We start from the raw sequence: 24,636 nt of genomic DNA on the forward strand, positions 1-24,636 counted from the left end.
CAGAGAATGATATTGAAAATCTGTCTTTTGCGGATGCAAATGAGGTGCAAATAAATCCTGGAAATAATGTCGATGAAGGTGAAAGGAGGTATCCTATGAGGGAAAGGCAAAGGAAGGAATTTCCTGGTTTTGAGTTATATTTAGCATGTGATGAAAAGGTAGAACCTACATCAGTTACCGAGGCATTAAATGGTACTGATAAAATTCATTGGAAAGAAGCTATGGAAAGAGAGATCAGTTCTTTTCAGGATAACGATGTGTGGGATCTTGTAGACAGACCTAAGGGTGGAAATATAGTGCAATGCAAATGGGTTTTTAAATTGAAGCGGAATGGGGAGGGAGAAGTGGACAAGTATAAGGCTCGCCTGGTAGCTAAGGGTTTCTCTCAGCGTTATGGTATTGATTATCTTGACACTTTTGCTCCTGTGGTGAGACATGATACCTTACGATTGTGTTTTTCAATTGCTGTTGCTCATGGTTTGCATGTACATCACTTGGATGTTTCCACAGCCTTTTTGAATGGTTCACTAAGTGAAGACATTTTCATGTACCAACCGGAAGGTTTTGTTTCAGATGCAAGTAAAGTGTATAAGTTAAAGAAGGCCATTTATGGCCTGAAACAGGCTTCGCGTTCCTGGTATGAGAGAATGGATGAAGTCGTATTAAGTGTTGGTTTTAAGAAATCTCAACATGAGCCTTGTGTTTATTTTTGGAGAGATGGTGCATCCATGGTTATAATATGTGTTTATGTTGATGACTTTTTTGTATTCTTTAATGATGAAGTTCAAGCTGAGAAACTGAAACAAAAGCTCCACTCTTGTTTTAAGGTAAAAGACTTAGGATCAGTCGTGGATTGCCTGGGAATGAGGGTAGAAATGGGTAATGGTAAAGTAAAGTTGAACCAAAAACAGGTAATTTTGAACTTGCTGAGTAAGGTGGGGATGGCAGAATGTAAATCTGTGTCAACCCCTATGGTTCCTGGCACTCGACTGACCAAGGGTGAATCGATAACGTGTGATAGTGTACCTTACCAACAAGTGATTGGAAGTTTACTGTATTTATCAGTGTGTACCAGGCCTGATATATCCTATGCTACCAATTACCTCAGCCAGTTCAACAACTGCTATGGAAATGAACACTGGCAGTGTGTGAAAAGAGTGTTAAGGTATTTAAAAGGAACAATTGATGCAGGAATAGAATTCCGAAGGACTGAGAATAATCCGGATATTTGTGGTTTTGTTGATGCGTCATTTGCTAATGACGTCAACAGAAAATCAGTGACTGGGTATGTTTTTGTGTCTGCTGGTGGACCAATCTGCTGGGAGAGTAAAAAACAAAGTGTAACTGCCTTGTCTTCAACCGAGGCAGAGTATATTGCCATTGACTCTGCAGGTAGGAAGGCCACTTACTTGAAGGGGTTACTCTCTGAGTTATGTGGTAGGAAGGGGCCAATTCTTTTATGGAATGATAACCAGAGTGCACTAAAATTAGCCTCTGACAATGGATTGCATGCTCGCACTCAGCATATAGAAGTGAAGTTTCATCACATCAGGGAACTTGTTAAGCATAAGAAGGTTGTCCTCAATTACATGGAATCTGAAAAAATGATTGCCGATGTGTTTACTAAGGCACTTAATGTGACTGCACACCGCAAGTGCATTATTCCTCTGGGTATGGTTAATTGTAAAAATGCAATGTAAAGTTGGTAGATTAAGGGAGAGTGTTGTGATTGTTTTTGTTTGAATATGGCTGGTAATCTCCCAACTATCGTATTACTGTATTCATTTGTTTTTCTGTTCTTCACCGGAAGTTTGTTCTTTTAATAAATTGCAGTTTCGCCATGTTATTCAACACGTGTGGTCATGTTCATTTACCACTCCTCCTGAATCTCAAACCATCGTCCCCCCAGTAACTATTTACAACACTTACAGTGATAATAAAAACGACTAAAAATAGGGATTTTTTTCAAAGAAAAAGAGGACCATTAGCAACTTTCAAATACAAATGCAAGACACTTGTTTCGAACCAATATCACTTTGCTAACGAAAATATTCAGAAATTAATAAAACTATCGTTCTATGGCAGATTAAATTCCATTAAAATTATAACAAGAGATAAACATTTTTTAAATTTCATCAAAATTATTTCTTTTCACCTCAGAAATAGGTCATACACAAGTATTAACAACAAACCTTTCCAGTCAGAAGCTAGGTAATTGATATCCTTCTGCACAGTTGGCAAGAAGAATATAAAAAGTAAGCCACAGAGCAATTCTAATGTTTTCTTGAGATTATTAAAGCATTATGTGAATGTATTACTCTATAAGGAACCTTGCCCCATAAAGGGCAACCCATTAAAATTATAGATATTTTACACACCAATTCAAGCATTTTTCTGAAATTTTTGCCAAGAATATGAATTGAGAGATTATAAGCATTATGCTATTTTTATTAAAGACAGCTCTGATTTGACTATGAGTCACTTCACTGCCACAAAAGCTTTTGACATTTCATAGAAATTATGCTCACTACCAATTGAATACATTTTAATTATACTCATACACTTTTATAAAACTATTATCGGAAGGCACCTCTGACTGCTGCATGGAACAACTTAATTCTTGTTTCTTGCATTATTAGTAGGACAAACTTTAAATAACACTATAACATTGCACCATAACTATCTTCCTTTTTCTTATGGGACAATGCATCATAAAAGTTGCATATCTACACCATGATAAAGATCATGGATGCAAAACTTTAGAAAAACTTAAGGGTTTTTGGTTTTTGTACAGCATATTCAGAGAAAAAAATGGTCTGAGGTCAATGTAATATCAGAGCTGCTCAGCCCTCAAAAGTATCAACATCACTCATAAGCATGATAAATGTTGCTATTTCACGCCTAAACCACAATTTTATCCGAAATAGTGAGTAAATAAAAACTTAGATTCTATGAGGACATTTCAGCTCCCCCATCATTGTAACATCAATGAGTTAATTTACTCAATTTTTTGGCCTGAAAATGCTGTAAAAAACCAATAAGTCCAATATAAATTTCCATAGTTCTGGCTACGCTAATAGTCCATCCTTCCAAATTCAAGCAAAGCCTGATTATATTGGTGATAATGCTTTAAATTGTTCCATCATGTTAAGCCATTGCCCATTCATACAGAGTAATTGGCTAACACAAGGAATGAAATTTAAAAAATGCTAATTCGTCAATGCAAATTCCCTACATAAGTTTTGGGATCAGCCAACAACCGAATATCAACATGATATCTGCATCTATAATGCTAAATATCTCTCAAGATATACAACAAATTACAAGGAACTGTGATAACCAAGCCACTGGGTTATGATGAATGGATAGCATGAAAACCCATAAATCTGGCAACTCATGTATTTGAGCGCGATGAATTTGATGGAACTTTAGATGACTGATGAGCTTCAGGAATTGTGGCTGAGGAATGTGGTACAGGATTTGCTCCTGAAGTATGAGGCCTCTTGGAAGAATGTGCTGCCACTGATGAAGTTGCAGTTATGGTATGTGCCACAGTCACTTTTCCCTGCTGGTATGACGCACGCTCTTGTATCGCCCAGGGTACCACAGTCAGTGGTTGGACTTTCCTTTTCAAAGCTTGAGAATATGGCTGCACTGATGAGTGAGGAGGTAGAGCAAATTGAGGAACAGCTGGATGAGAAGTTATACTCACAGAAGAAGAGTGAGGCAGAACCGAAGGGGGGAGGGCACCAGAGGTCATGAAAACACCATATCTGTCCTGATCAGAGCCTGGCTGTTCAATCCTTTCCTCTATTTCAATGTCATCAGGCCTCTCAACTAACTCAACTTCATGCACTGCAGGGGGTTGTTTGAACTGTAGCTGTCCACGGCCTCTGGCAGATCGCCACTGGTTTCGACGCTGATTAGCATAGCGCACAGCTTCAGATCCATATTTAAGGCATTCTGCTAAAGGTGGATTGTTGAGACTTCTCATATTTCTAACCACATCTGGAAAAAGAAAATAGAGCACGAAAAAGGAAAATATGTAAGAATATTGTCACTCGTTTTCCTTAAAAAAAATTTGCAGTTCAACCCTCAGATATAAACCAACAGTGAAACAAAAACATCATTCAAGATTATTAAACTGATAGGTGCTGGATATTATTATAGCTCTTGACTTTTGTAAGTCAATTATACAGATAATATAAAAAACAAAAGAAATTACAATGAAGTATGCCAAAAAATATATTTTCTATTGCCAGGACATCAGACTAAAATCCTCAAAAAATCTACTTTCCCATAGTCAAAGGCTCTCACAAATGCATAGCAACTGTGTAATTTTCAGAAAAAAATTCATGCATAATACATAAAACATGGAGTGTTTCATCAATTTATAATTTTAACATTTTAAGAACGAGGAGATGGCGTTTCTGCAATATTAACAAAAAATAACAATGGGCCTTCCCAAAAAAACTTTCAAGGCCTAGGCACAGGGAAATGACAAAGTGTAGAAATTTATTGCGTGGAGCATTAAGCTGCTAATTGAGGGGTCCTGGGTTCCAAATCCTGGTGAAGCCTTTGGACATCCCTGAATAAAATAAAAATTCTGAGGTGGCCCAAGGACAAGAACTGGCCCCCTTACCCTGAATGTATAATATTCATGTACCTGTGGCAAGTCTGGAGTGAGCTCTACCCTCACCTACCCTAACCAACCTTGGGGCTGAACTACTGACTGAGTGACATATATGTATTAATATTCTTGATTTAAATTTTTTAGATAAGTTAATTCAGTTGTTTCTGCCAATCACATATGTATATGCATATTATTCAGATGTGAGAATTTTTTGATATTTTATAATGCATTATGAGCATTTCATGTTAATTTCAATGATTTGTTCAAATGGCAATAAGCCCATTAATAAATATTTAAAACAACTACGGTCGTGCTAAACAAATAGTGACATTATTATGGTGTATTGGAGAGATGAATGGAGATCAGCACGAGAAAAATACAGTTCTACACCAATATCAAGTTCCACTTGTAACTGCTTTAAAGGTCGTTTTTTGGGATTCTATCTGCTCCTTCCTACTTTTATGTTACTTCTAGAATAACAGTCACACTAGTGCTTCAATGTGCTGTCTTCTATTGTAATCATACACGATATATTTTTATTTGTAATTTCTGCATTTTTATGGTATGCCTGACCTGAATTAGGTACATTGAAATAGAATTTAAACTGGGAGAATTATCGAAGCATAGGGCATTGGAGGGTAAAGGGTTCATGCAAAAGTTAATTGTGCAGAATTCAGTGGAAAATGTATCAAAATAAATAAAACATGCATTTTGAAACTTTTACACAATTTACTTACCCACAATGCACTTAGCAATGGGAGTAGATTGAAGTTCTGACTTGGAGCGAGTATGTCCTGCCCATGTAAAATTGCACATCAGCTCATCATCCATGCATTTTCCAAAAGACCCAACCATGGCTTGCTTGGTGTTGGTTGCTCTAATGCTGTTTAAGAAGTTAACCTGCAAAGTCCCAAAGTTTTATGCCTGTGCCTTCTATTTAAAAAAATAATTATTTACTCACAGAAAGTATTCAAAACTCACAAAAGATTGCTTAAAATCTGATTCCTCACACAACCGCTCATTAAAAGTTTTGAATTCAAGCATTGTTTTGAGAGGTAGAAATCCATGAACACTTCCTCCTGGTTTCTTTTCAGGTTGTGCCGTCTGCTGTGCTTCCTGAGGTAATTTTCTCAGTATGGCATCCAACATATCACGCATATCTTCCTGAAAGTACCTGGAATTAAAATAAAAGGACTAAGAATACTAAGTGAGCAGGATACTACCTTTTAACTACACCCTGGACAGAGGATGACATACAATTTATGCACATCTATTTTGGGCCAGGCTGAAGCATTTGTTCAAATCATGGACTTTAATAATAAGGATTGGACAACTTTGGAATTTTCTGTCCACCAAATTGTTGCCTCTGCAACAACTGTTAGCTAAACGGGACTAAAAACAGCTACCCTAGTGAAGCATTGCACACACAGGGATTCAACAGGAAAAATGCATATTTTTTCAATTTATTTTCTATTTTCACAGGTGAAACAAAAGCCACTACGCTTTGCTTTGATACTGAAGCAATTTTTACAAGTCTTCCATTCCGGAGGTATTTTACACCTGTCATTGCCCAGGTGGACATTTCGCACATCCCTATGCATTTTTCGAAGGTCACACACATGAGTTCACATGTATGAACAATTGCCAAATAATTATAAGTAATAAATACTAGTTAGCATAAATGATCAGTAATTATGTCCTTGGTATAACATGGCTGAATTTTACTGCAACATTTATCCATTTACTTGAATGCAGATCTGAACTACTGAAATGTGATTGGCACATTTCAAAACATGGACAATGCATTAAGTCTTATGGAAAAACTCTGAATATGCAATTTTAGTCAATGATTTGTAAATGCTGAAATTCAATGATAATTATTGATGTAATTATTGATATACTTATGGGCAAAATTCACTAGGAGATTCAGAGAAATTTACTTCAAGGTAGAAATAACTTGCACCCTTTCTCTTTTCTAGGTAGAGGCAAAAAAGAAATTGACGACTTTTGTTTATAAAATACTGTCTTCATTAAAAACAATAATAAAATCGATGAAAAGCTCTTTCCAAACACACGTATGCATGCATGATAAAAACTGATTTTTCTGTTCAAGAAAATTGTCCAAGTTTCATGTACAATGAGTTATAACGGCCCTAAGTAACTGTTAAAAATATTTTTTTAAGTTCATGAATGATTTTAGTGACTCCAAAAGTATATTAAATGACAATTCACATCCAATGATTTGCATTAAAACGGGTGCTTGCCAAAACAGCTGCTATCTTTAAAGATGACGGCATTTACGTACGTAACTTCCAGACTGTAGAGTAAAATTTAAACACAATCATCGTCACCACTGGCCATGTTTGAAATGAAAACAACATCGTATGCAAGTCTAGGCTGAAAATCGGATTGAAAACATATAGGTTTTCATCATTCTCTCCTCACCCTATTCACCTACCCCCATCCAACCCCTACGGAGAGGGGATGAGGGTGCTTCAGGTACAATCGCATAGTTAAGTCAAAGGAACAACTGTATCAAATTTCATGCTTGCTCCATCCAATGCTATGCTTTTATCTGTGTCACAACAATTAGTCGAGTATTACCCAGCCAGCAGCTCAGCTATGCAAGTAAATATTGCAGTAAAATTCAGTTACATTCCCCAACTCCATATTTATTGATCAATTAAACTTACTGGAACTAAGTAATTACAATATTTTGTCATTAATGCATTGATCAGAGTGTAACCTCTGAAAAATGCATAAACAGAAGGTGTACAATAACTTAGAAGTCGTTTTTGAAATTGCTGCAATAACATAAGGCACAAACATACAGGAGAAAGTAGTATTTGTTTCACCAATTAAAATATAAAATATATTGGAAAAATATGCCTTTTCCTACTGAATTCCCTATCCATGTAATGGTTTGCTGGGGCAACTATTTGCACTGCCCATGGTCATTAGAAATCTAGCTACCATCCAGTGGATAAATTTTGCAGAGGAAACAATAAGAAAGACAAGTTTAACACACCTGGTAAAGGAATTTTCACCCCCTGGCCCACATTCAATACATCTTTTCTTCCATTATCATATGGACAAACTCATTGAGGGTGCCAGTATTCATTAATACCAAAAATGGTTTGGAATTTTAATTAACTTTGGCTCTGCATCACTATGCCGATAGTCATGTCCTATGGTATGAAAAATGCTGAGGTATTTAAACAATATAATGACCAATGCACCCAATTGTATTGGGGAATAGGTATCAGTGCTTTTTATGAGCTTGAGCTTCCCACTCTATTAGGATGGATAACCTTGAAGCTCTACTGAAATTACATTATTACTTTATTTTATAGTATAATCTTAAACAATAATCATGATATTTTGTTTACACTTGGAAAGTACCAGAATACAAATTTTTGGGATACCCATTTAAAGGTTAAAAAATGCCTGTTAATTCATGTGAAAGACCTATTAAGGGCTAGTGAATTCTGGAATGTCACACAATATAACTTATATCTTCATAATAAGTGAATGGAGTGGATGTGGGACATTTTGAGCTTTTCCATCCTAATTCCCAAGTGTCATTGAAGGCCAAGAATAGCTTATCTTTTGAGCTAGATCTCTGTAATAATTTTTTATGTCTTTATTTACTTTTAGAACCTCCCTGAAGATTTTTGTTTAGAAGTACTTATCTCTTCAGCAAGGATTAAGGAATGCTTGAAACAGCTAAATTAATTAACTATAGGTAATTAAATTAAGAAAGAAGAACTTTGTACTTTCACATTAATATTTAATCACGACCATGGTTTCAACGTTAGACGTCATGGTCGTGATTAAATATTAATGTGAAAGTACAAAGTTCTTCTTTCTTAATTTAATTATGAATCGCTTTCACCAAGTTACGCCTCAAACAATTAATTTTAACTATAGGTAGTTTTACAGAAGAGGATTGCTGGCTTTTGTATAATTTAGATCAAGAGCATACATCCAGATAAAGTACATACTTTGATTTCCAGTTTATGCAGTGACTTAAACTCAAAGAGAAAAGTGTGTTTGCCAAAGTTCGATTAGCATTACAACTTCCACACACAGTCTGATTCCAAGGGATTTGCAGGGGTGAAACAAAAGGAATCCAAGCATTCTAGCCCATTGGCCCCTTAAAAATAAACCATGTACTTAATGTTTAAAAAAATAACCATGACTTTAAAATAATCAGTCATTTTTATTCTTTAATTTACTCATCATCAGCAATACTTGCTATAGCTCTTGATTCAACCACATTTATTGTTTCCCGGCTCAGATTTGACCTCTCTGGACTATTTGTCAGGACTTGAAAGCTTTCAGGAATCATGTAGACTGTTTAGACCTAAGTATGCACTGGTAGATGGGCTTTTGTGCACGCACCACATAAACTCATTTGGGAGTCTCACCAGCAACAGGACTCCCAAGCTGCCCATGCCTCCAAAAAACATCAATGCAATGAAACGGTTACATTTAAGACCTAGCATTTAAGCGACCTTTCTCAGACCTACAGCAATTTCATGATAAAAAGGTGACATCTTATGATTAAATGGATGATTAACCTTTCACTGAAAATATTTAACTGAAATCATTTTGGGTATACTCAGTCCTTCACAGTAACCTTCAGCATCGCCACAGGGAGTGAAAGGTTACATTTTGAATTTATGGGAGGATTCTTAGACATTATAAAAAAGCGAATTCATTATTCATAATTTAACGAAAAAATTTAACCCAGTTGGTAAGTCTTAAATTAAAATACTGAAGCTACCCAGGGGCACAGCAAGGAACTAAGGCTGGGGGGGTTTATGTGCCGGGGTGTGTGGGGGTATGGAATACCCACCAGGATAAGCGGTAGGTGCGAGATTGATAAAATACGGAATTTTAAGGTAAATGGTTCAAAATGGTGAGTTTTACGGCTTTCTGAGGGATATTTTATTATTCAATTCACTACTCTTTTAGTAATAGCAATCCAATTAAGAAAAAATGGATTAAACTTAAAAATTTCTCTGAGCTCTGGGAGGGGGTTTTATCCCCCAAAACCCCCCCTTGCTGTGCCACTGAAGCTACCCATAATCAACTTGGCCTGGCAAGTACCTACCTTTCAGAAATGTGGGTGCACAACCTCTAATTATAAGCTCAACATCGACCTTTCACCCCTCTTTAATATACATATTACAGTATAACTCACAATAAAATTTTAAGAACCTGAAATGATAGGGATATCCTATGGATGATGAGAAATTCTACATCGCTAAAGGGAGAGAAGCAGAATGCTTTCCCAACATAGTCTTTGTATTCCAAAAAGTTTCATTCTAAACCAAATAATATTTTTCCAAAAAGTGTTCAATTAATAATATTATATACCTGTCACTCTTTTCCTTCTTCTCTGCCCAGATGGAGAACCATGGTGGAGGTAAAGCTCTAGAAACCCCTTCAGAATTCTGTGACAGTAAAGATATCATGTTTCCTTGAGGATTAACAGGAAGGTGCTTTTCATTCGACCATGATGCAGATGATGTGGTACCCTTATAGTCAGCATCAGAGGCTCCAGGCTTAAAACCAAGTTCATAAGTATTGACAAAATGCTTCAAGCGCTCAATTTTGTTTTCCGCTGCCAAGGGAACAGTCTCCGATGGTATGTATTGCAACTCATCCACAGCACTCTCACGAGATCTCCTTATTCGCTTCCTTTGACTGGGTTCATGGATAGAAATAGCTGGTTCTTTTACGTCATTTGGTACAGCTGGGTGATGAGCATCAGAACTAAAGCCTGCTGAATAAAATAAAAGTATTGGAATATTATTCCATAAGTTTGCATTAGAACTTGATTTATTCTCCAGTTTTTGCCCTCAAGATTAAAATCGATAACTTGTTGCCATTATCCAGCAATCACACAGTATAAGAGGATAACATGTTAAATTAAAAGTAGGTAACTCACTAAGAATTAATTTCCCAATCATTGCTAAACAGACTGTCACGCGGGAAAAATCAATAATAATCATTGTCCCTCTCATCTCGTAACCTCATAGGTTTCCTCCAAAGTCAATCATTCATAGTAATTTCCTTCGAGAATAAATGAAATTATACGAATTTACCAGAATCAGCATTGGAGAGAAATATCTTTCACGAAGGAGATGCATACTTTTGCAATTCCCAGAAATATATTGCTAATCTATAGTAATGAGTTTGAAAATAGTGTATATTATCCAACAATAATGTGAATAGATCCATGGGCGTACCCAGAATCAAAACTAGGGGGGGGGGGGGGTGGCAAAACTAGCCGTGGTCGTTCAAGTTGTAACTTTTTTGCACACAAAAGGCTAATTAAACCCAAATTCTAAGGAAATTATGACCGCAATTCATTAATTTTTATAATTATTTGTTTGAAAAAATAATAATATCATTTTCTTTAAAAGGAAAATTTGTTCATAACTTTTGTTTTGAACTAAATTTATTTTTGCTTCTTAGCTGGGTATGCATATGAATAGATCACTGAAATTCAAAGCAAGAAAAACAAAAAAAGGGAAATTTAAAGTGTGACAACTCAGCAGAGAGAAAATATTCGCCTTGCCTGCTACCCAAACCCAGATTCCCCAATTTCGCACTAGGTATTCTAACACTTGAACTATCAAGGCATTTTCTTCCTCTGCAGAGTTTGGTTGGCTTTAGACAACAAGTTGGTTTATGCTGTTAGAAATACAATGCCACAGGGCAGTATGTTTGTGGAAATCAAGGGCGCAGCCAGGAATTAATGCTGGGGGGGGGGGGGGGGGGGGGGTTAGTTGCAACTAATACCGGGATGTGTGGAGGTATGGAATACCCACCAGGATAAGCGGTAGGTGCGAGATTAATGAATTGCGGAATTTTAAGATAAATGGTTCAAAATGGTGAGTTTTACAGCTTTCGGAGGGACATTTTATTACTTCTTAATTACTATTTTAGTAATATCAATCCAATTAAGTAAAATGGATTAAACATAAAAATTTCTCAGAGCTCTGGGGGGGTTTTATCCCCCAAAACCCCCCTCTCGCTGCGCCACTGGTGGAAATAGTCCTAAGGCTTAAGTGGAACTTGAAAAGCTAGGGCATTTATCATAGAAATTATTCAAGGAGACTACCAAGAACTAGCCAGTGGTGTACCATTACAGAGTCATCCTCATGCACACATAAAATGAAAAAATTCCTTAGAAGATCCAAGGCCTTAAATAAGATTTGAAGCTACATCTTCCAAATTCAAGTCAGGTTTAATAATTGAACAACTAAGGCATCCTCTTCCTATGCGAACTTTGGTTGGCTTCAGAAGAATAGACATTATATGCTGCCATATAGTATATGATGCCACAAGGCAGTATGTTATTGCACATAGCACTACAGTCCTGAGGTGCTATACACTAACGTAACTTTGGTGACTTCCTAAATGTATGCTGCTAGCTATTCCATGGTTGTTGCCTTGAATGATGTCTATTATGAATGCCTTATCATCCTAAGTTCTGGCTTCAGCCAAGAGAATGTGATGCAACATGCAAACAAACATGCTGCCTTGAAGCATTGTATGCATGGCAGCATTTACAATCTTGCATACATAGTTCATATGCATTACAGTTATGTTACCTTAGTTTCAGGGAAGATCAGAAAAGAGTTTCCCTGGTTTGAATTTACACCCTCTGATTTACGATACGACTTTAGCAACTTCATATTATTGACACCAGTCAAATTTATTAGAGTTGTCCAGTGACAGGATACAGGGACAATTGGCTGGATAGGCTAAAAATCGTGATGCCTGTACATCTAGCACACCCTAAATAGCAAAAGTTATTAAAAATAGGGGTCTCCCTTTACTTTACGGCAGATCAAGGGATAAGGTCGGCCACCTCCCAGTAATTTCTGGAAAAATTGAAAACCGTAATCTTAAGTTGGCCCTCCAACAAATTTTTTTACTTCACCAGATTAACAAGCTATGCTTAAAAATAACAGAAGAATATCTAAAAGCTACTTGTCAACGTATCTCAGAGGCATAATCATTGAGAGAGTTGCATTAAACTAAGGCACTGCAAAAAGTAATGACACCCCTTCCTCCATAACCAACAATCTTAATCTGCCCCTACCATGCCTGGTTCTGATTATATTACTTATGGCTACACATATTGCTTATTTAAAATTTCTCCAACAATTTTGCTATGATAGCACTCACATGAACATCTTATACAGAAGTGCCAATTACGCTAATCAAATTCACTTCAATGAGTGCAATGCTCTGCTAAGTACCAGTTGAATTTCCACAGCAAAAGGCAAGGATAAATGTTGTGGTGATACACAATCAAGTTTATGACATATGAAAGAGACTTTGACCAGAAGTAGCAAACTGGAACACTTGCAAAACTGTAGTTAACAAATCAACTCAATTTGGTGAAGAAATAGTAAAGACAATAACAAAGCAACACTGTTCCCAGGAAGCCTACAGACTATTGAGTCAATAAGCTTCATATCACCTCAAATATGTCGTAAAAACACAATTACCACTAAGAGCCAAGATTTATCACCACCCTACACTCACCTGCAATTATGCTGGGCATGCCATCAATTTTCAGCATACTTATGTACTCTCCATTTCATGTCGTTAGGAATTGAAAACAAATCTTTTTTTTTCTACACATATACAATAGTTGATGGCTACATGTTTTAATTTCAATGCATCACTTTAGTTAAGATAAAAGGAGTTTCTACTGTACTCCCTCTGGTATCATCAAGAAAAACTCGAGCCATATTTGCTTACTCCAAAGGCTCTACAAAATGGTGCTGCACATCCACTCTAATTGGCCATCCAAAAATGTGAAATCTTAAAAATGCAACCTTCAGCATTTACACCATATAAACTCTATGCGTCAAGTATAGAGGCCAGTGCTCATCATGTTCATAAAAAAATTTGGGTTTAGTCCCTGGGTAAATGCGTTGATTGTCCCAAGGTTTTCTCTTCAAAATTGGTTGCTCCGTACAGCGATTAAATAATCTATTAGCAACACAAACCCTAAGTTTTTATCAACATAAATACTGTAGTACTAACATAGGATCAAAAACAGAAGAAAATAAACCAGTTAGGTAACTCATTTTTGGCTTCACATTTTCTAGAATACCGTTTTTCATGCAGTGAACTTATTCTCATGATTGACTAATAGTTTTCTATGATTGCACTAGATTTATTAAAAGAATATGTTATATCAATGGAAAATATAAGACATGTGGCCCATGTACAAGGCCAAAGAGTTGCAGAGAAGCAGCGACAAGCTTGGCATGAGTTCAATTTCTATGCAAAAGAGTTAAGGCTGTTGTGTTACAACTAGCTTACGAAGTAGGTGACAACCTAAATAAAGAATAGGTCTCTTTCATTTTCAAACTCTTTTGCAATTGACACTAAAATAAAATTATGGAACCCATTGGTCATGCCTAATAATGTGACTGTTATCCTACGAATCTAAATATTGGTCTACCCAATTAGGATCTAATTACGATTTCTTTAAGGAAGATGATACAAATGGGTCAGAGTTAAAATGAATTACAGTAAATTGCAATCAGAGTAATAATCTAATAAGTACTTAATACCTCAATTGATCTTAGCTTAGATTATAAATCACATGGGTTGCAGTTATAAGGGTGAATCTAATGTGCTCACTTTGAAAGGTATCTGGACCTTCAATGGCCAAGTGTAAGTGAAAATGGCCTAAAGGAAATAACTAGTCAGTAGCACTACAGAAAGGAATCGCCAAATTCATTGCCACTAAAATTGTATAAAGTGAGAAATTGAAAATAAAATATAACAATCAGAACCTGCAGAACTCATTGAAGTCAATTGGCATTAGATCAGGCAAAGAAATTGCTACTCCAAACCCCCAACCAAATACGTATTGATTCCTCAAACTTATTTCAAATTTCACCAAAAACATGGACAGGGCTGGACTTATATCATTGATGAGTATCCTGCCCCTTCCAAGGATGTCCAGTACTAGCTGTGCCCATATCAGTATCTCGCCTATTTCAGGTACACCATTAGTAGTTGACAGCCCCACTGTAGGCTGTCAACTACAAAAAATTCTTTTGACCATGTTAAACTTTGCATGTTCAACCACTTACCTCAAGAGGCAAGAAATTGTACTTTAAGAAAGTTTAAAGGTGTTCTTCACTTGTGGATAGTGACTCAAGCTTTCTATTCACTCAATGAATTTCTGGAGAGCAATACTCTAAATTGTATATTCTAGCTTTAGTTTTTCTTTGACGAAGACTATTACATTGTATTATGTTTAATGTTGAATAAATTATGATTATAAGGTAAGCCAAGACCATGAAGCAGAACATTATTTCTTTCTGCAATAGCTGATACAATTAGCATGAAAAACTTAGTGTGAGCAAGTATTTTCATTATTGCAGAGCAATATATTTCAGTAGCTTTCATTTTTGCTGTGATGAGCCCAGTGGCATAGCCAGGAATTTCGTTCGGGGGGGGGGGGTCCAAAACCAGGGGGGGGGGGAAATTTTTGAAAAACAGAGTACTAAGTATTGGGTTTTAAACTAATTTTAACACTTTTCATAATCGAAAAAAACTTCATTTGGTGAAGAAATATTTTTTAAATTCAAGATTTTTCAATATTTTGTTTTCTTTTATGAAGGAAAATGATTGTATTTTTATATTTCAGGGGGGGGGGGAGGGTCCGGACCCCTCTTGGCTACACCACTGGATGAGCCTCATTACACCACTATGGAAGCTCAAAATATGGCCACATCAATAATGTAAAAAAATGAATGGTTTTTACTTTCACAAGACCTGTGAAGACAAATCAATAATGTGAGGAATTCGTTACAGGATAAATAAATAACAGGGATAAAATTGACCATGAAGCACATTGAAATATAAATTAGTTGATCATTAATTGGATGAATGATCCATCATAAGATTACTGTAATTTTTTTCGGAATCTACTCTATTCCCTACAAATAACCCACCCCCTTAAAACTCAATCTTAGATGAACTCCACTCTGAGATTTCATGTTTAGAATTAAAACTATCATTACCAGTGCATTGATATACTACATCTACCGCAAATAGGGGTTCACAAACCTTCACCAAAGGGATAGTGATTAATATATTGTGCCAAGTTAGAGATGGAAATAGTATTTATTGATTTCTTTTCTCATATAAGGCAATATTAACAGAAGGCAACTGAAGAATTCTACTAAGTGTAATGACAACAATGTTAAGCATTCACCAGTGGAACTCTATTTTGTCACACAACTTTTCTGAGCTTTGCTAATACCAAAAGATGTAATTACATCTGAAATTATGAAAAAACTTTCTTGTATTTTTAACATAATCCTGATTGACTACAATTCTTACATTTGCTTCACTTCAATGAATGCAACACATTCATTATTACCATTGTATAGACAAAATCTACCACATGCTTCCAAATACTGAAAGCTATTCAGAACTACTTGCAGAAAAAAATATTTTTACAAATGCTAAAATGAAATGCCTATTAGTAAGAGTCTTACAAGAGAAAAACTCGCATTGGCATAAACTAAGAAAGATGCATCTTTTGAAATAATGCCACAAAGTGAAATGATTAACTTACATTTTGCCTAATATCAAATACACTGCATTAACTACAGCAATTCCTGAATAACAGCCAAGTAGCCAACTATCATAGAGGCACAGAATACAATGATGGTGGTAAACATGCCCCTAATTAAAAATAAATGCATGCACAGAGAACATTATTGTGATTGCTGGAGCCAAGAGGCCCTTCAGCATGTTAACTGCAGTAGTCACACCTCTGCCACAGTATTTACCCACAATGATAACAGGCAAAATGTACAACTTAATGAGTACAAGACTGATGACTTCAAGACTAAAGAGAAGAGGGCATTTTCAAAAACATATCTAGCAAATATCTAGCTACCACATATCTCCTAAAACCTATTATATGTAAACTAAATTCTTTACCTCTTCCAAGAAAGTAGCAGCCACTGGTGACTCATTATTTCTATCAAGTCAGTACAGAAAATCTATTTATTTAATCCATCAGATGGTGTATCAGTTCAAACAACTATTTGTAGCAAACTAAAATTTTGTGAAGTAGAAAAATATTTACGGAAATATTTGCATTAAGCTCTATGAAATTTTCATGGGCTAATAAAAATTGCATTCATAAAATATCTATGGAAAACAAAAAGATTCAATTCCACCGGGACAAAATATGTCCAGACCTGGCAAACAGTTAAATTTTTCACAAGTCTATTACGATGGGCTGTTTCAGATCAGAATTCGTACTTTGTACACAAATAACTACACCATAACAGGACGTTTTGCATTTTAACATAAGAGCAGTCTTTCACATCCCCACAAATTTAAAATCCACATCCCACTTTGGTGCAGCCAAAAGAAAACGATGCAATCATGAGAGGAATTTAATTTTGACAACCAACTTTTTGCACCAATCCAAGGAAAAAAGCAAGTTATTTTGTTTATTTATTACCAAAATGACAATACATCAGTCTGAAATCAAACTACCATTGTTTGCAGTGTTTCACACATGTAAGGACACTTTAACATGATCAATACATAATTGTATGACAGTACTCTTGATTATTATATATCAGCGATTTACACAACAAATCAAAATAAATAAAATTGTTACTCATGATTAAAATAAAAATTCAAAGGAGTTCCTATGAACTCAAGTCTCTACGGAAAAGTCAATCAGGATGGATGATTGCAATGGTTAACATTACACTAAATCATACACTAAGTATGGGCATATTATAAACCTTAAACAAAGAGCATCAAAAGCATTAGTAAAATACAAATGCAAATAATTCAAAAGTGATGATATAAAATATTTCTTCTTTAGAGCTATGATTAACTCAAACTAATGCTAAAGTCACACAAATACATTGTTTATAAATGTAAATTATGTTATAGATTAATGTTGAGGCTACCCTATTACCAGGGCTGCACAACGCCAATCCAGTGGAGAGAAGCCAGTACACACAGCCTACAGCCAACCACTATACAGAGGTAGAGCAAGCTTTCTTTTATAAAGCACATGTTCAAAGGAACCACATACTGAGGAATATGTGTGGTCTAAGTAGTCTATACTTAGGGACTGCTCTACAATAAATATACACATCCTTTACTTAAAATGCATTAGATCTCAAGCACTGCTCTTCACAAAGGTGTATAATCATTATTATTATTATTTCTGAGGTAAAATTCACTCTTTTACTCTAAAATTTCCACAAAGATTCATACAATTCATGGTACACAAAGCCATGGCAGACCTCTTAATAGAATATCGCCTTATAATGAGAGGTATGTTCAGTTAAAAAAAATTGTGGTAGTCAAGGTCACAGCACCCCATTTTAGCAAAACCTTCACATTGCACTAATACTTCATCTACCAGTAACTTTTTAAACAGGACTCAAGTGCAGTCACACCGAAAACTGAAGATCAGGACAAGTATAATACCCAAACCTTCAAAGCATTATTTTTATATTTTTCCTCATTGTTTCTCATGCAATTACAAAACTGAAATGACAACAGCCATTTCTAGTTGTCATGATCAATAGCCACAACATTTGGTCTCTGGCAAACACACTTAGCTCAATCACACCAGTGTCTCTTTCAGAATTGAGACTGAAGGTCTCATGGAAGAAATGAGGCAGACCTCATCTACTAATTCACACCTTCAGCTATAAAGAAAAATCAACATGCACAGATATGAGTGGGTAAATCCAGCATTTCACACCAAATGCCTCTGATAGGATGCCCTCCCTATGTACTTGTGCACTTCAGTTGATGTGCAACAATTTGACAAACTTTGGGGAAGTTTTACTGATGATATGTTGGTGTATGCTTGGTTTCAGCCGCAGGGTAAGTGCGAATAACCTTTGGCGCTATACTCTGAGGGGAGATGGCTATAGCATGGAGTTCTGGAGCGCCGCCCATAGCAGAGCCAGGACTACCCATTTGAACCACTCTTCTTAGGGTTTGAACTCGTCCACGCCGCCGCTGGGGCAAAATGCCTCGCCGGGCCATGTAGAATCGGATGGTAGAAATGGGGATACCAAAGATGTGCGATACATTCTGGAAGGTCATTCCTCGCCCAACACAATCAGCAGCCTTCTTAAGTTCATCTTCTGAGCGGCGGATACGCTTGGTGCCACTATTGGTGAGACCAGCCATTGAGGCTGGAGATGGGATGGAGCTGGGAGAGGTTGGCGACTGCACATTAACTGCCTGCATGCCTCCCATGGGTTGTATGTGCCGCATACCTGGACCCATTGCAGGCCATCCACCGGGGGAGATCTCACAGGTCACTGACTGCAGGGCCAACGTAGCTGGGTCCGTCACTTCTGAAGGTAGAAGATGGTCAGTGGTAGGAAAGGGACGAGAGTACCCCACCCCTCCCTCCCCCCTTTATGATTAACGTCCTCATCTATCAAACTTCAACATTACACTTATTATGATGACGAGGGTTTCTAAAGAAATTTAAATCAAATTAAATTATGACTATGGCACAGAGCACTGAGATTATCATTTGTAACAGGCAACCAACTATACCTGAAGTACAACATTCGGTAAAGATAACATTATTTGTCAAACATACACACATATTTACATCCTAGGTTTGAAAAAAAAATCATCCCTGAAAAACAAACAAATAATTATTAACACTGGGCACATTGCAGAATAATTATACTTGTCAACGTTCATTTAAAATAAAATATACAGGTAGCCCATGGCATGTGAATATAAGAATTTATGGCTGAATACTTTAAGATTTTTTAGTTATTTGTTGGATCCTGTTAAGTTGAAGATTACCAGTACTTTCAAAGATAGATATAGAAAAATAGCAATATAAGGATAATAGCAATGAGATTAACCTGTACAACATTTCTTGAAGCCCATTATGATTCCGAGTCAGTCACTTTCAAGGCCAATAACTACATTTCTAATTTCTTAGCGATGCATACTACATGGTGATAAGTAACAGTCTGCATAAAGATTTTATCTCCACTGATATTCATACATGTGTCAGCATTGAAAAAATCTTAATACTAATAACAAAACATTCATAAATCATTCGAGATATATTAGAATAAAATTAACCTCACTCCGCAGAAAAGCAAAGCAATATAAACAACTCCCAACTTCTACAAATTTCAAAAACCATTATTTTCCATTTAAAACCTTAGAAAAAAATGAAAACAATTTTAATAGCTACATGATATTACTTGCATTTATTTTAATTGAATCAAAGTCACATGCAATTGGCCCTAAGTTCTCTAAAAAAACACCAGGGGGGATTTATATTAAGTAACTGAGAAGATGCAATATGTACTGTCTTCATGATGATTCAGATTTAAATTCCATTTCAAAGGTTTTTAATAATCTAATCCATCATAAAACTGTCACTGCTGTTTTCGGAAAGAATTACCAGTTTCTATCAAAAACATTTCAAACAAAACAAAAAAGTTTCATTGATCGATTGGTAAAAATATTAAAATAATAAAAATATATAAAAAGTAATTAATACACCATTTTCAATGTCGATCCATAAAGGTTACCTTTCAGATATACACGCACAATACACACAAACATTTTTTTGTAAGTGTAAACAATACTAAAAAATTAACAAAATCACAACTGAATTCAACTCATGCCAAAACTACCAGTCATCATAGTTCTACAATTCAGAGATTAAAAAACAAACCAGCAACATATAGAGTGAAGGAGGATTTTATGTGACACCACCTTCACATGGAATCCAGTCTATTAAGGCCACCTAAGAGGTCACCTAGCCCAAAACTCATTCAATTTGCTTCCAACTTTTCTATAATTTCTTTCTCTCGAAGAAACTCTCATACTACATTCATTATTGCAACAACCTCCTTCCATTGATTACTATCATTTTAAACAGAGCAGGCCAATAATAATACAAATTGAAACAAACGTGACTATGCATGAAAAATTTGAATCTAATCCTGGAACAAGAGCACCAATCGTAAGAAAATATAACTTCCAGGACCACTAATCCCAGGGACTAGCCAGAAAAATAAAAAAAGAATGTAAAGTAATAACCACCAAACAAAATTGGAAGTTTGAAAGACCAAGTCACAACAAAATACAACCTAACTCATAAGGAAGTTAGCTGGGCTTGGACATAACTGGCAAAAGCTCCCAAATAGATACCGTCACGGCCTTTCCAAAGAATGGATGGTTAATTAACACCATGAGCTGCTCAGAAAACATATTCAGCAAACTCATCAAGGAATGTCCATAAATATAAAACGAATTACAGAATGTATAAATGCATATAACTGGAAACTCAGATGTATACAATGAGAACTGTGATAATACTTGTTAGGAAGCAAAAAAGTGAAAAATCTTAAACTTATTAATATGCTACTAATACAATAATAATATATTGCACTACCAGCAGACAAATTAACAGAGCACTCTTCCACAATACATCAGTCAGCCTCACTTTATGAGCATTTTGAGAAATAATAATTTATTCCACAGTGAATATAAAAATGTTCGCACTGTCCAAGCATTAAATAAAATGGAAACTACGGCAACTATCTATTCTCTGGTACAACCTGTGGCATCTAAAAGATAATTAAAACTATCTCAACTATACATATAAGTTAAAAGAGGAGCATGAACATTGGATGAATTCAAGGGAAATGAGCACTCAAAAGCTCTCGTTCACTACAGTAGAAGACCACTGCATAGCACATTCAAAACCTCCCTGAATAAAAAAGTTGAGCGGGCACTACGCAGGATCTTTCAAATTATCTAGCAACACAACATTGGCTATCTAGAACTAATACTTCAGCTGCTGCCAATCAGGAACAAGTGATCAGGTAAGTAGCGATCAGATTCAGGGGGGAATTCTACAGCTGTTGTGGAATTCATCCCTGAACTCCCCATGTATGTCCCCATTTCCTCATGCTCATTATTGAAATGGCCGTCAAATAATACTTTTTATTGAAGAATAACACCATCCCTACCAACATATTTTAACCCTTTGTAACCTCCTTTGGTTCATATTAAATTACATTACTTTTTTATTTCACAAGACCAGTGTCATCATGGTATGACATCATTAAGAGATGGCATTGCACCATTACAAAACAAGCCATATGAAATTAACGCAGTTACTTTTTTTAATATCAAAAAATTTCATCAAGGAACACCTGAAACCATTGATTGTTCTCAGGGTCATACTGACTGGAACCTACATCCTACATGCAGAATATTCTATTTTTCTTGCAGCCCTCAGGAGCGAAATCTCTTTCCAAGTTGTTGAAGAAGATAAAGATCTAATGTCATGATTTTCACATATTGTGGTAATGATAAGCAGGAATTTTAACTTCTGCATTACATTAAAAATAAAAATGAGTTCCAAACAACAAAGATGTTATACATGTGTGTATGATCTAACAAAGAGGCTTAAAAGTAATACATTGGCAAGAAAAGAAATCGTCTTAACTTTTATAAAATCCAACCTGGCTCAGAAATTCAATGAATACGTTATTCTTGGTTTTGTGTAATCACACAAGAAGAAACGTAAATACTTCTAGGTATTATCTTCAAGTAACTAACTTTTTAATAGAGCATCTTACGTTAATTCATGCATTATTAAAGCTCATTATGCTTGTATCACAAAATCTATTGCACTCAATAGGAATAAAAATGAAATCCAAAGGTGGAACAACTACCATAAAAGTTATCCCCACACTGAGATACACGTCTCCTTTGGTTGAGTATTAACCCTGTTAGGATGGTACTGAGGTGTTTATTAATATATCTTGCACACATTCAACTAAACTACAGCACAAATTAAGTCTCAGCTTTCAGACAGAAATATTTACATATCACACACAGCTACTGGTAAACATTACAGAGCATCAATAAATATTGGGACATTAAAGTAATTACAATAATTCGATAAAAAGTTGAAGTAGAAACAGCATATTACTCACTCAAATTGTTCAATGGCTCACAATAAACCATAATTAATCTATTTATAGCCACCATCATCAAAGTAATTGTAACATTTGCTTCAATTAGGTCTGCATAAATGCTATCGGTAACTGTCACCCAAAGAAAAATTACATGTTTCAAATGCATATCATCAACTGAAAGAAAATGCCTCAGTTATAGAACAACTTCTTCTGCACATATGTAGCCAGTTGAAAACGGAATGAGGCTGGGAAGCTCTCATCTCAACTATAGTACTATTTAGGTGTATATTAAACCAATTATCTAAATTTAAGTATAAAATGCTTTTCACTCCCTCAATCCAAGTCTTCAAGGATAAACAATACTCCATGATTAACATATTTAAACCATCATCATCCAAATAATCACAACATAAAAAGGGTTGTAATTGATTCAATCAATTAACTTAGACTCAATCAGGTCAACAAGCTCCAAACTGTTAACAAATGCTGAAGTCACATCCACTGATGATGGCAAAATACTAGTAAATCAGGATTGTTATCATCCCCCATTAAATAGTTCCATTAGAGTAAAGAAAAGACCTTAATGCTCAATTGCAGTATGAGTTTAATTCCCTTCAATGTAAAAAAAGGCATTTACCATAAATGGCTACCTTTTTCACAGTGACTGGATTATTTTATTACAGATGGATATTTCTAGTGCTGTTCATTAGTTTCGCCAAATACTGTATGATGCAATTGAAATCTTTGTGCCAAAAACTAGTCATATATTCAAGTCTCTTCCTTAATGACCTGTATAATTTTATCAAGCTTCAATTATTAAAATATTAGAAATAATCTTTACAAAATAGTAATTAAAAAATATTTAACCCTTAAACCAATTAGAGACAGAAATAACCATAACAGATTGTAAAAAAAAGTATCAAAAAATAGTATTTCTAAGGCAATCAAACAAAAAAATCGTTACACTTGCTGAAAATGATACTGTATAAAACCAAAATTGATAAATATATTATTAATAATAACTTTATAACATGACTTAATTCCATTAAAACCTAGATAAATACAGAATATCATTATGAATAATATATATATATATATATATATATATATATATATTTCAAATTCGCATTCACACAGGTCGCCACAGGCGAATAATATATATATATATCAGACATAAGGAGATCTCCAACACTAGGATCAAGTCAAATTCCAGCCATTCTAATAGTTCCTGAGGAATACCATTAAAACCCACGTTAACAAATTAATATTTGTGTGTGCAAGGAACTAATTTTTACAATAATGTACAATAAAGACATGGCAACAACCTAAAATTGCACGACATCCAATATGAATCATGACTGAGATTTTTCTATACCTATACTGAGTAAACACATAAAAAATAAAATTTGTCAAGATACGCAATTATATTGAGCGATTATAATGAAATTGCATGGCAACATAACATGATAAGGGAAACAGCTAACTATGCCACCAAAGATTAACTTAAGTCAAATGAAGAACTTCTTAGCCACAAGCAAATCAAAGGTTTCTTACAGTTGGAAATGTTTCCATTTAAATTAACAATCATCCATGGATGAAAATAAAAACAATGACGGTAATAATAATACCTATATTCAATGAATGGAAGCACAGACTACTCATTGGCTTCAAGTGAATGTCAGAAATGAGAATCCAAAGACAATAAAAATATGAAATTAAATATCCAGGACCAGTAATTTATTCGATTTTAGCAACTTGCCTTACTGAAGTGTGCCCAAGGACTATTAGTTCAACTTCTAGCAGGTTAACATACTTCTCACAGTACATGATTAACTAACTCAACAGAAAAAAAACAGCTTCGGAGATATCAGCTTCAAATGTGCATTAAGATACTCATTTCTTAAAGCACACAAGTCTAGCTTGTAAGGCCGGCTCAGCAATCTCTACCCTCAACATGGG

General features: G+C 35.4%; 1 protein-coding gene across 5 annotated transcripts in view; it reads right to left on the bottom strand.

Annotated features, from left to right (window-relative positions):
* Positions 1–1,930: 1,930 nt before the first annotated feature.
* The window catches only part of LOC124153742 (protein tramtrack, alpha isoform-like), a 39,106-nt gene continuing 16,400 nt past the window's right edge, over positions 1,931–24,636 (bottom strand). For 3 of the 5 annotated variants that reach the window (XM_046527081.1, XM_046527082.1, XM_046527083.1), the window contains exons 6-9: positions 10,019–10,427; positions 5,615–5,807; positions 5,371–5,533; positions 1,931–4,008 (exon numbers count right to left, since the gene is read on the bottom strand). In XM_046527081.1, the coding sequence (XP_046383037.1) occupies positions 3,395–4,008; positions 5,371–5,533; positions 5,615–5,807; positions 10,019–10,427 (1,379 nt within the window). In that variant the 3' untranslated portion in view covers positions 1,931–3,394. Of the gene's footprint in view, positions 4,009–5,370; positions 5,534–5,614; positions 5,808–10,018; positions 10,428–17,157; positions 19,057–24,636 lie in introns of those variants that run through there. The other 2 variants (XM_046527085.1, XM_046527084.1) reach the window with 2 other exon arrangements.

The sequence above is a fragment of the Ischnura elegans genome, chromosome 2 (genome assembly GCF_921293095.1).
Source record: "Ischnura elegans chromosome 2, ioIscEleg1.1, whole genome shotgun sequence".
Taxonomy (NCBI): domain Eukaryota; kingdom Metazoa; phylum Arthropoda; class Insecta; order Odonata; family Coenagrionidae; genus Ischnura; species Ischnura elegans.